The sequence below is a fragment of the Ursus arctos genome, unplaced genomic scaffold (assembly GCF_023065955.2).
Source record: "Ursus arctos isolate Adak ecotype North America unplaced genomic scaffold, UrsArc2.0 scaffold_25, whole genome shotgun sequence".
Taxonomy (NCBI): domain Eukaryota; kingdom Metazoa; phylum Chordata; class Mammalia; order Carnivora; family Ursidae; genus Ursus; species Ursus arctos.
In genome coordinates, this window is record NW_026622930.1 from 45220310 (window position 1) to 45233744 (window position 13435).

General features: G+C 40.5%; 1 protein-coding gene across 2 annotated transcripts in view; it reads right to left on the reverse strand.

Moving 5' to 3' along the window:
• ARMH4 (armadillo like helical domain containing 4) overlaps nt 1–13435 on the reverse strand; it is a 148837-nt gene that overhangs the window by 99286 nt on the left and 36116 nt on the right. For both annotated transcript variants that reach the window (XM_026480300.4, XM_048220082.2), the window contains exons 2-3: nt 4813–6247; nt 1276–1530 (exon numbers count right to left, since the gene is read on the reverse strand). In XM_026480300.4, coding sequence (XP_026336085.1) covers nt 1276–1530; nt 4813–6190 — 1633 coding nt within the window. In that variant the 5' untranslated portion in view covers nt 6191–6247. The remainder of the gene's footprint in view (nt 1–1275; nt 1531–4812; nt 6248–13435) is intronic.

Sequence of the window (13435 nt, forward strand, 5' to 3'; positions counted from 1 at the left end):
GTTAGGAATATACATTGGTGCAACCACTCTGGAAAACAGTGCGGCATTGCCCCCTAGAGTCAAACATTCATAGCTAGAGCCCAGCTCTAGGTATACAACCAAGAGAAACTCCTGCACTTCTCCAGGGGAGGATATGTAGGAGAGTATGCATGGCAGCAAGCAATGTTCCCAACAGCCAAACCTGGAAATGACCCAAATGCAAATTGCCAGAAGAGACTGGATGAAGATGAGATGAATAAACTGTGATCTATTTTCACAGTGGAATATTATAAACAGTCAAAACAAAACATTCACAGTTAGTAAATCTTAGCCATAGACTATTGAGTAAAACAAGCAAGTCCCAAAAAGGCTATCTGCAGCACAATACTGTTTCTATAAAGTTAAAAACTACTAAAATATTTAAATGCATGATTTTAGGCATAAATACAGACACTATAAAACTAAGATAAAAGGATACCGAGGAAATGAGGAACAGAAGACTCAGGATGACAGTTAACATCAGAGGAGGAAGAGGGTGGAATGGACAGGGTGATGGGGTTACATGTAGGTTACTAACCAGGCCATAGAGGTTTTTTGGAGGCTTAGGATTAGGAGATATTTATTACTTTGTTAAAAACAACTCAGTTAATAAATAAAAGTAGGCTTTACTTAGACCAATAATGAGACAGAGACATGAGGTCCAAAAACAATAATTAAATAGTAATAATTTTTGTAATTTCCAGGTGATTCTGATATCACCAAGATTTACAAACTTTGCTGTCCTTAAGATATCAGAGCATTTGACAGCCTCCTATACAGAAAGCACTTTGTAGCCATTACTTCAAATCCTTAAAATAACCTGTAAGATAGGTAGGCATTATTTAGAGATGCACAAACCAAACTTGGAGACATGAGGAGACTTGCTTGAGACCACAATACTAGGGAGGGCCAAAGCTGGGATTTGAACCGAGGTCCTCACTGTTTTCACTTCACCCCCTGGCTCCTAGCAGCCGGAGCTGTCAAATAGGGAAAGAGTTCTCAGGAGGCCTGGCCTTCACAGGCCCCAATGACGAGCCACCAGATTTTACTTGGGAACTAACCCCTCATCCTGGTAGGCTTTGCCACGTCTCTCCAAACAACAGAGAGTTCACCCGCCTTTCCGGTACATTCTCCAGGTGAGATGTGTGTGTACACCCTGGGGACAGAGCCAGGTTGCCACACTTATTCTATTCCTTATAACTTAGAAAAGACACACCCCCACAATTCTAAGTCCAAGTCCCCCCCCCCCTTACAAACCTTCCAGAGCAGAAGTAACTTCGAAAGACAGAGGCAGGGCTGTAGCTGAAACCGTAGTGGGCCGGGGCTCCCATCTCCTCGACAGCTGAGTAACAGCAGGATCTGCAGATGTGGCAGAGGGAGACCCTCTTCCTTCCTCGGTCTTACCATTTTCTCCAGTAACCTCGAGGGTAGAAACCTCCTGCTCTTGCATCTCCAATGATAAAGTGGCTTCTGCTTCTTCAACAGCTGTTGTCATCTCTTGAGTGATGATGTCTTAAAGGGGGGATACAACAATTTAAAATAGACAAATTCCCTATACCTTAAAATGTCACTCTGTAATTAATAAATTGGAAAAAAAGAAGATAGCTATTTCAGGGTATGGGAAGGCAAACGGATCACTCAGACACAAAATGCCAGCAAAGACATGTTTTCAGTGTTGCTGCTTTCAGGAGCGATGAGTCATTCTAAGACCGAGATAAAGAAGTTAAAATGTAAAACATAAAATACAAAACAAAATAGATCAACAGTCGAGCTCCCTTTTATGAATATCAACATAACCAGTTTGTTAAGAAACAAATTATCAACTGTAGGCCTGTTGGAAATGTAAAAAAATAAAAATAAATAAAAAATAAAAAAAGAAACAAATTATACAGTTTAAGTGACATTCAAAAATTCTCATCATTTATATATATTAACTTTCACATTTGCATTTCTAAAGGGGAAAGGAAAGTCAGCATTTTGAATAAAGAAGTAATTATTACAGTAACTAATGTTTACTGGGTTTCTATTACATGCTATATACACACACTGCTAAGTGTATGGTGGGCATTACCTTGTTTTATCTTCCAATGTGCACTAAGGGGAGGTAGGTACTATTATCATTCCATGGAAGCCATTTATCATAGCAGTCAAGAATGCAGGCTTTAGGGGCACCTGGGTGATTCAGTCGGTTAAGCATCAGACCCTTGGTTTCAGCTCACGTCATGATCTCGGGGTCGTGAGATAGAGCCGCTCCCCACTCCCCAGGCTCTGGGATCAGCAATCAACGAGGAGCCTGCCTGAGATTCTCTTCCTCTCCCTCTGCCCCTCCACCCCAGCTCGAGCTCTCACATGTGCTCTCTCTCAAGTGTGCTCTCAAATAAATAAATAAATAAATAAATAAATAAATAAAATAGATAATGCATGTAAAACACTTAGCACACACCCCGGTACTTATATAAGTACTCAACAAATATCAACTTTGAAAAAAAAAGTAAGAACTAGAAACAGTGATGGAAATTTTGAAAATACCATTCAAAATTTCTGCACATCTCGTATTCTCCCTACTTCCTATAGAGAAAAAAATAATAATATGATAATTGTTCTAGATTACTTTTAAAGCCTGATCTTCAACCAAACCCACAGAGGAATAAGATGAATCGGGAAACCGATGACCATCTCAGGTTACTCCTCTGTTCATAATAACCAAAAACATGAAGAAGTCATCGCATATCCTGAAGAACAAAACGTCCTAAGTAGTCCCTGGGCCCTTAAATGATTGGCATTTGACTTGTTCACTTCTGAAAAACACTTAATCACCAGAAAACAGGTAGAAAGCTTTTTGACTATTCTCTAACTACTGTTGTCAGTAATCTCAGTTTTTCATATTCTTTTTGGCTTGAACAACAGCAAAAAAATTTAAGTGAAAGGAATTATTTAACTGTTTCTCTCTACAAAGAACATTGAGAAACTTTTTGATTAATATGAACAATGCAGGCAGTCAAATTGGATAATTTCAGTCTGAATGGTTCTCTATCTTCATTTACTCATCCCCTGATTTGGTATTTATGGAGCACCTAATATGTGCCAGATACGTGCTATGTACTGGGAATAAAAGTAAGTCACCTATTAAGAGACTGCAGTTGAGGAGCACTGGCTGGCTCAGTCGGAGGAGCACGTGACTCTTGATCTTAGGGTTCGTCAGTTCAAGCCCCACATTGGGTGTAAAAATTACTTAAAAAAATAAATAAACTTAAAAAGATAGAATATAGTTGAGTGAGGCAATTATAAGTAAGGAGTATATTCAATAATCAAAATAATAATCAGACAATCACCAAATTCATTTTACTTTTTAGACTGTATTATACAAGCTAATGCAATTCTAATACATAAGAATCATAGATTCAAGTATGTGATAAATAATCTGGAGCTATATGACTTAATGCTCCAGGAATATCTTAAAATGTAATGGAAAATCAAAGTAAACTTCTTGTTCAGTCATATCCAATAACTTCATGGTCATGGAGACCCAACTCTCCTAATAGAATTTTAAAAACCAACGTACAAAACAATTTCTTGAAGCTTCTTTTTTTTTTTTTTTTTTAAGATTTTATTTATTTCTTTGTCAGAGAGAGAGCACAAGCAGGAGGAGTGGCAGGCAGAAGAAGAAGCAGGCTCCCCACTGAGCAGGGAACCCGATGCAGGACTCAATCCCAGACCCGAGCTGAAGGCAGACGCTGAATCGACTGAGACCCCCAGTTTCTCGAAGCGTCTATGAAAATTTATAGTATACTAAGTCTTTCAGTCTTTAAAAAATGAATAGGACATGTAAAATTCAGTCTTATCATTTTAATTCAATCTCAACACTTTATAAAACACATTACTAATTTGATATTTCCACTAATTAGGCTACTTAGCTGAAGTAACAAGACGTACGCATTCCAAAACAATTTGGAGTGAGCATATGCACATTACACTGAGTCTATCCTTCCCTCATGCTATTATCTGACAAACTACATACACCAAAAACATTATCCATCAGCAACAAATGTAAGGCTCGTCAGCTCATAATACTCACAGATACAAAGGTCAAGAGGAAGTAGTGCTGAATCAAGCCAGCAGAGAGGATTTATCAGTTTCGGGGCTTTTTCTTATTTCTAGATGAATTTCTTTTTGGGAAAACAAAGTATCCTACACTGTAAATAAGTATCCTACATTGTTTATTATACCATAAGTATCCTGTGTAAATAAGTCTCCTATACTGTTTATTATACCATTTAAATATATAGCTAATTCTTTAACATTTTCCTGAATAGTTATATATTTTCATAATAACATGCTTGAAAACTATCAGTCTATATCAGGGTTCCTCAGCACTGCTGACATTTTGGCTCAGAAAAATCTTTGTGGATGGGGATTTTAGGATGTTTAGCAACCTCTTTGGCCCCTACCCTCTAGATGCCAGGGGCACCCCTCTGTTATGACAACCAAAAATGTCTCCAAAAGTGCCAAATGATAGGGGTGGGAACAAACTGTTCCCAGTTGAATACCATGGCCTGTACACAGAGATTATATTTGGGTGTAATTTTTATATAAAACATATTTTTATTTGTCTACTTTTGCTTTTCATTAAAACTTAGATAACTTTACTCCTAAATTATCACTTTAAAAAAACATAAAACAAGACCTAAAACTAATACAATGTTATATGTCAATTACATCTCAATTTAAAAAAAAATAATCAGATTGAAACATTCCAAATTAAACAAAACTTGTTTTTTTCTTTCTTTCTTTTACCTTTCAATGGATTTCCCAACGGTTGATGTGCCTCAGCTTCATATTCTGAGATGGAAACAGTGGTCTCTAGGAAAACCATTGCATCATCTTCCCTAGTAGACTCCATGAAGTCTGCAGTATCTTGGAAGAGGCTGACAACAGAGACCTTCTTATCTTCCACAGGACTTGTGGGAGTAAAGGAACTTTGATCGGTGAAGGCAGATAATGGCACCTCCCCCTGTGCCATCAGCAGGGCTGTCCCCATGGGTGCTTCCCCTTCCAGCAGCCCCAGAGCCACATCTGAAGCCTCGGTCACAGATTTGCCCTCTTCCATACCTTCCACAGGGTCATTATCGGTTTCTTGGGCTATCTGAGACGTTTCCGTTCCCACCTGAGTCTCTATATTGTCTCCAAGCTTTGGGGTCTTTATCTGGCTTACATGCTCTAATTTGGTGTCATCCCACTCATCACTCAAGACAGGGGCAGCTGGAACAGCTGTGCTGACACTCACTGGGACCCCTGGGGCTCCCAGCAGCCTGTCAGTTTCTGGCTCAACACTCAGGGTGTACTCAGAAGTTGTGAGCCAGTGCTTGGTGGCAGTAGTCTGGGTATGATCAGCTGTCATCTGCGAAGGCTTCTCCCTCTCAGGCATGGGGCTTCCAGGCTCCGTGCCCGCTATGGGCTCAGCTCTGGGAAAAAAAGCTGCCCTGTGTTCTGTGTCTGCTTCAGATTTCTCAGTCCTGGGATTGGCAGTTAGCATTTCTTTAGTATTCACATCGGATGAAGGTAAATGTCCCAGACTAACTCCTTCCTGACTTTCACTTGCAAACAACTGATCATCTGCATACTTCAGAAAACCCTGTGTGGCTTCTGTGGTCCCTTCTACAAGGGGCTGAATGATGGTACTACCGAAGTGTTCCTCCTTCTTGTCGATATTCAGAGGAGCAGTTGCAGGGATAGGATTGGTTAGCACGGCCTCGGAAAGTCGGCTTTCAGGAGACACCGTCTCTGGCTGGCTGGAAACAAACACCTCCTCCTTGGCAGGGACCACTGTCTCAGTAGCAGTGTAAATGTCAGGGCTGTTAGGCTGCATGAGCCCAGCTCCTACTGGATGGGCTTCTTTGTTAGTAGGAAATACTTTATTCAATGACGTTGCTGATGGTCCTGCTAACACCATCACTGGATCTTCAGAGACCACCAACTGGGGAGTGCACCTTGAAGTCACCGAGTCATTTTCTAGGTCATCTGTGTTCATTCTCTCAGGCCGCCCTGTTTCTGCATGAATGTGTGCTATCTCCCTCCTTTCCATTTTGGGGAAGGCCACACATTGTGTGGCAAAGTGGAGAAGTACAAGGCTACAGAATGCCAGACAAATGTGCAATACAATTGGTCTGCTCATAGTGGAAGAGAAATGTGCACATAAATCAGCAGAGTTGACAATTCCAGTAATTGAGTCCTGCAGAAAAATAAAGCAGATCAAGCTGTCACATAAACGTATTTTGTAAATAAGCCCCTTTAATTTAAACCATAAGTAAAATAATCTTGACTTCGTGCTCAGAGATGGTATGGAAGAGATGGTTGTTCTATTTCTTTGGTACCTTTGAGACACGGATAACCCAGTTCATTTTTCCCTGCTGAATTTTGCAGCTGATTTAACTGGAAGCTCTCTAGAAAAGGTACGCATAGTTCGAGGACTAAGTTCATTGTTTCTTAAATATCTATCTGAAAAAAATTACCCTTGAAGTCACATTTGCAATATTCTGAGACAGCTGAAGAGAAAAAGAAGGCTGAGTTTCTCTACACAAGGAAAGAGGAATCCCCTGGATTCAGAGCTGAGGCCTCCTGCCAAACTATCAGAACCACATGAATGAGTCATCTTGGAAGGCATCCTCTGGCCCCAGTCAAACCTTCAGATGACTGTAGCTGCAGCTGACATCATGACTGCAACTTCTTGAGAGACCTTGAACCAGAACCACCTAGTAAGGTGGTTACTCCCAAATTCCTAATGCACAGAAATGGGATGAAATAATAAACATTTATTGCCACTGAGTTAGGGATAATTTGTTACACAGAAATCTTGAATCCACGGTACTTTGGGAGAAGATAGGAATAAGATGATGTGCAGAAAAGGAACAGCACACATCAGGGACCATAAATTTAGCAGCAGAGGAAAACTGAAGCCAGAGGTGACTAGAAGAAAGCCACCACACTCCCGCAAGGATCCTCAGAGATAGTGAGAGGGATGGCAAGTTTCCCCACATGTGGGAGGAGAGTCTGTAGCAATTTTATTTAAATATTAAATTACATACTGGCAGCTAGCATTGTTTAAAAAGGAGAGAATATGGGAAAGATACTTGGAAAAGAGGGAATAGCATGTGTCAAGGCATGTCAACATTCTGAACATTAGTTATCACCATACTTTAAATGATCCATAAACAATCCCACTTCATAGCCAGGTAACAGGTTTAGTAATAGTATTTGGCTTGCTTGCCTCTAATTGCTCTCCTCAAAACAAAAACATAGAAGGGCTGTAAATGTTCACAGCTGATGAAACTATATCTTCGTATGGACATGCTGAACTATGAAAGTGGATATAGTCAAACATGTGGAAAAGCTCTAGAACCCTCCGATCTATTCTTTCCTGAACAAATATTTTTCCCATTCAGTGAAATCTTATTAAACATCCCAGACAATGTAGTGTGTGGCCTAAAACCTTGGTCTACAGGATCCCATGCTTCTGGATAAAAACCTGAAAAAAACAGGCCATTGTGAATAACAATAGAATTTAGAGGGTCATGGACTGGAATCAGAAAAGCAATTCCTGAATGCTAGCTTTATTGTGGTTAAAACTTGCTATGGGATACTGTGCAAATGGCCTCAGTCTTTCCGTTGCCAAAATGAGGAGTTAAGCAAAAGTACTGTAAATCTTTTCTACCTCTATGATTCCATTTTCATATTTTATCTACAGGTCATAAAATTAAAATACAAATGTTTTCACATTCCAACAATCATGCCATCAAGTAGGCAAGGCACTCAAATGACTGAATGGATGTTTCATATCTTATTTATATGTTCTGGAGTCACGTGGACTGAGAAGAGAATCCTATAAACAAATCAGAGTAGGGGGAGGTAAACCATAAAGATTTAATATCACCTCAACTGCCTTTCCCAAACAGAATTTTCCTTCAAGATTTTATTTTCAGCTAGATCTTGAGCTTTAGAATTTTTGTGTGAAGGCAATTCTGCCATTGCTCTAGAAGACCTTCCTTCTGTAATTAAGTGTCAGCCACCTGCTTTCTAAATCCAACTACAGAGAAAATGGGGGTGAACTGCAAGCCTATTCTATGTCTGTGTACTGCGGCCATATGTTCCTTCTCCCCACTATTCAAAGCAATGCCTGAACTTTAAAAGAGGCAGAAAAGACAGCCTATAAGAATGACAGCAGGGAGCGTGTCTGCAACTCAGATAAATTGGCAAATGACCTTCAAGTTCTAGGTCTTTCTCCATCTTTCAAAGCACAGTACAAGTTCACACAGCCACTCCCAAGAGTTTGGTGTCCCCCAGAGAGAGCTACATGACATTAGAGAATAAATAAGAAAAGGCTGACCATTGTCAATTCAACGGCCATATGTCTAAAACTAAAGAATCATCTGCAAGCAATTTTAAAGGCTATATGCCTTTTCTTTTTTTTCCCCTCAACATTGTATCCCTTCCCTGGCAAAGAGCCTGGCACAGAGGAAATGCTCAGTAAATATTGGCTGAACAAACAGAGGAATGTCTATAGCCTGCTTTGTAGGGGAAGGGGAGGGTGGGGAAATTTCATTGCTAATTAGTACTGTGTCTTAATTATCTTAAATTAACTCAGTCATAAGAATATTGAACAAACAAAAGAATATTTCTCTAACTTTTCTTTCACACCATGGCAGTGCTACTTTCTTTCCACTATAATTCATCAGTGCAAATTAATTCAGGTAAATAAACTCTAACCAAATTGCTGACTGATAGTGGGTACTGGCTTCTAATAGCTTAAAAAGCATCCCTTTCGGACCAAGTCAGTAGCACTTTGTCTATCACTTGCTATCAAGGTATCCTAATGGCTCCTCGGTCCTCTGAACAACGTGCTGCATTTCTCCCACCAGTGGGCAGATAAGCTGTTCTGTCACCCATTATCTTTGACAATCTTAAATAGATACAGTCCAGAATCTGTTTCCTTGTCAAGTGGAGGCATACTCAAGTTACAAAGACAAATGAAAGACAACATAAAAAATACAGACTTAGTCATCTTGTTAGATTTAATAATCAATGGTTTTTTTAAAACACTTGGTCAACATTTTTTCCAACTAAAATGTATACTATTGCTCAGTGTGTTACCAAAATGTAGACACTAGGGGAACCAACATGTGAAAACATTCTCATCCGTGACAAAGCTATTTTTTTTCAAAGGAAATTGAATTCCATCTATGATATAGAAGGAACATGAGCATTGCCCTAAGAGTACTCAAGACACAGGAGGCCTATAGAGTATGCCAAAACACTGGTGACAAACTGCCTGGTATTTTCCTCTTCTTGGGATAAACACAAATACCATAAATAGCAGGCACAGGGTTTTGAGAGGAAAGGTGCCTAATCTTAGATTTTCACTGTCTCCTGGAAGATACTTGGATGCCACCTCAGACACACCATCTTCTTCCCCTAAACTTTGGTATCACCCTGAACTCTTCTCTACATTCTAGATTCACAACCTCTGTGGATCCCTCCCTCATAATATCTCCTGATATTCGTCACCTCACCAGTGGTTATTACTTTAATGGCCTCTCGACTGATGATCCTGTTCAGACTCTCTACTCTACAGTCCATTTTATATAATCCAGACGGTTTATTCTTAAGAATAAAAATGACAATAACCAGTCAAAGATGGCCACCATTTGGAGGATGCTATGTGCCAGGTGTTGAGTGCTGTATGTAAACTACCTTATTTATTCTTTTTTTTTAAGATTTTATTTATTTATTTGACAGAGAGAGAGACAGAGAGAGAGGGAACACAAGCAGGCTTCCTGCTGAGCAGGGAGCCTGATGCGGGGCTCGATCCCAGGACCCTGGGATCAGGGCCTGAGCCAAAGGCAGACGCTTAACGACTGAGCCACCCAGGCGCCCCTACCTTATTTATTCTTAACAACCACCTAATGAGATAGGCACTACCATAATCTCCATTTTTTTTTTAGAGAAAGCTACAAGCTTATAGAGAACAACTAACTTGCCTATGTGATCGTGTCTGTTTTTGAACTTGTGAATTCTGTCAGACTTCAAGTTCCCTCCCTTTGCCAAACACATCATTGAATGTCACCAGATTTCCAACTGCCGAGCTCCATATCTGTAATGCAACCCCATACCACTAGCCCCTGTACAAACCATCACAAGCTGAGTAGATTGCCCTTACGTGTGCCGTACTCATCTCAGGTTCCCAAGTTTCGCTCACAAGACTGCAGTAGCCAGAGCACTCCCTCCTTCCCTCCCCTGGGTATCCAGCCCTGGCCCCCCGGTCACGTCCTGTTTACTAACTGCTGTCACAAAAAAAGCCTGGCCCAATCTCTTCCCACCCTTCTCCCAACTTCTCCAGCACAAATCATCAGATCTGTAAGTCTTGCCACCTCAAACAAGAGTATGTCCTTTGCATGCAAACACTGGTGTTCTATCTTCCTTTGTTTGCCATATAATTACTAATAATGGTAGGCACATAGGGGAGGTGTTCAATACATATTTGCTGGAGTGAAGTGAATATAAATAACCATTTACAAATGTGAAAAAGGATGTTCAGATTCTCCACTTTCTGGAGATTTTCAATGACATGCCATGGTCTCTCCATCTCCATAACTATGTTATGTTTTGTTCATCACCTGGCCAATTTTGGCTACTCATTCAATGTATCGTTTTAATAACAGTAATAACTACCTGTATTCTCATTTCTGCTATATTTTAGGTTTTCAGAATTTATTTCCTTAAAAAAATAGATCAACAGTTACAAGTGACACATCTCAGAGCCTCAGGTCAACTTGCCTCCCAATGACCATTGCACCTCTTAAAAACCAATTAAGGATTCTATGCTTGATGAGGGGGAAAGGAAACTCTTTCCCTTCTTTGTTTATATCTTAATAATCTTTCCATTTAGTACTTTTCCTGATCCTCAACAGTCATTGTCTTACCTTTCCTTTTTTTTTAATCCTAACAGTTGTCTTGCTAATGCTATTTCATTTGTCTAAAGCTGAGTTTATCAAGACTCTGACCCTATCAACCCAACTGTGGCACACAGCATTGCGGTACCCCATTTCGGATTCACTGCACTACTGACAACGGTCATTGGCCGAATATATTGGCTCTAAGATCGTCTGGCCCCCGTCATTCTTCACTATAAATTAAGTAGCTGGAATGACAGATGATCCTTTCAGGAGCATGTCTGGCCACAGTGGAAGGGGGGAGAACGGAGTAACCACAAAGAAAAGCACAGTTCCCCAGGAGGAAAGCAGCATCAGTGCTGACAGAGAAGAGGGTAAGTGGGCTGGGGTCAAGAAGGTTACACCGGCAACTACCAGCAAAGTGCTCTACCATCCCTGCAGACCACAACAAAGCTCGACAGGCTCTGAGCCCAAGAGCTTTGTTCGCCACAATTTAGCGATGTAGACAAATGAAGATGTCTGCACTTATAGCCCCTAGTGCATCAGCCTATCCCTGGGAAAAGAAAATGAACGGAAGTTTCTTTTTTTTTTTTTTTTTAAGATTTTATTTATTTGAGAAAGAGAGAGAGAGAGCTTGAGCAGGGAGAGGGGCAAAGGGAGAGAGAGAAGCAGATTCCCCGCTGAGCAGCGAACCCAATGCAGGGCTCCATCCCAGGACCCCAGGATCATGACCTGAGCCCAAGGCAGACACTTAACTGACTGACCCACCCAGGTGCCCCTGAACTGAAGATTTAAATATTGACTTCAGGTTCCAGCTCTACCCAGGGCAAATCACTGAAACTCAGGTGCCTTGTTGTAAAGTGGAGGTGACAATGCTCATTCTGTTTTCTTCAAAGGGTGGAAAACAGACAATACGTGATAACAGACATGAAAACAGTCTGATGAAAAAGTTTTAGGTATCATTCGATTTAAGACATATTAGTGTGATACTAACATACATTGCCCTCCAACTACAGAAATGTGAGCAATTCTAATCATCCGTAACATCCTTTTCCCCCTAGATATTACCACGGAGCTTCCCCTTTCAGCTCCTCCTGTGGACAAAATGACCTGCTGTTTGCAGAATCCCGTCCTAATCCATCTTGGTCAACAAGCTCTTCTCCATCCATCATACAGTTATTTTCAATGACCCAATTTGACACTGCATTTCTGTTCTTTGTGGTTCACAAACCTCATTTGCTTGACAAGATCTCTAAGTACTAGCTTGCATTTAAAGAGAAAGTAATCGCCAGGTAGACATTTCAAGGAATAAACACAATATCTAACATTTCAAGCTGAAACTTGATTCAGATACTTTTCTTATAATCACCCAGTAAACACAATATGGAAAAGCAGAATTGACCACACATCTTAATTAGGGAATGAGTTTTCATTCTACAGAAATTAAACCCAGCTTCCCTATGTGAAAAAAAAAAAAATTCAATGAACAAAAATGCAATTCCATGCACGACTTTTCAGGCAAACGTCTGCTAAATAGAAAGAGTGAAGTACACCTTTAGTTGAAAGAATGGAAATTTTCTACAGCAGGTAAGCCCCTCTTCCTCATTTTGATTCTATCCTTGCCTTAAACCATTTCTGTAATAACAAATTATGAAATTGAAAAGTCTAGCAAGAAACACCAGAATGTAATGGTAAGAAGCCTCCAGTGAAAACAAAGACAAATCCATGTCTCCCTAATTGGCTCTGTTGCTGTAGCTACCCTTAGACTTGGTGAGTCTTGGGAGTTTTGTGAATAAACACAATCAATATCAAGTCTGCTGCATAAGTGTCTGTCTCATTATTAAGACAAATATAATAGCTCTACCTTAGTCATAAGAGTAAATCAGACCACCCTTAAATCTCTACTGTGTGTAAAAGCAACGATGCTCTGAAACTGTGAAATCTCACCCCGGTTTTGAGTTTCAATAGATGCTACAGAGGGCTTCTGCCAGCAAGTGAAAAGAAATCAGTCAATGACTTTAAACACGGTTGGCTTCAACAATACTCCTTGGAGTCCAACGGTGTGATCAAGGAAATACACAAAAAGAAAGGGAGGCATGCAAATTTTGACCACACAGTTTGCTTCCTATAGAAGCCCTTCGGAGCTCTATGAATGGTTTTGTGAACCACTCCTGCTCCCCCTTAAGTTTCTAACTAAAACTTCCAAAGAAAGAATGCAGACACTTTAAAGCATCCTCTCTCCTCTCCTCCACATCAGCTCTGCACTGAAATTAGGTGCCAAGATCCTGGCAGATCCCTGAGCTCGGCTTGGGAAGGCAAAGATTTCTCATCTTTGAGAACTCCAAACTCTTGAGAGTCCTATATTTTGTTCACCCCGGCTACCTTCAGCCAGCTCACCAGCCAGGGCTTCCATGTTTGTTACCTCAAAGGTCAGGTTCTGTCAGTGACCAGGACGCACGTGCGGTATCTGGGCA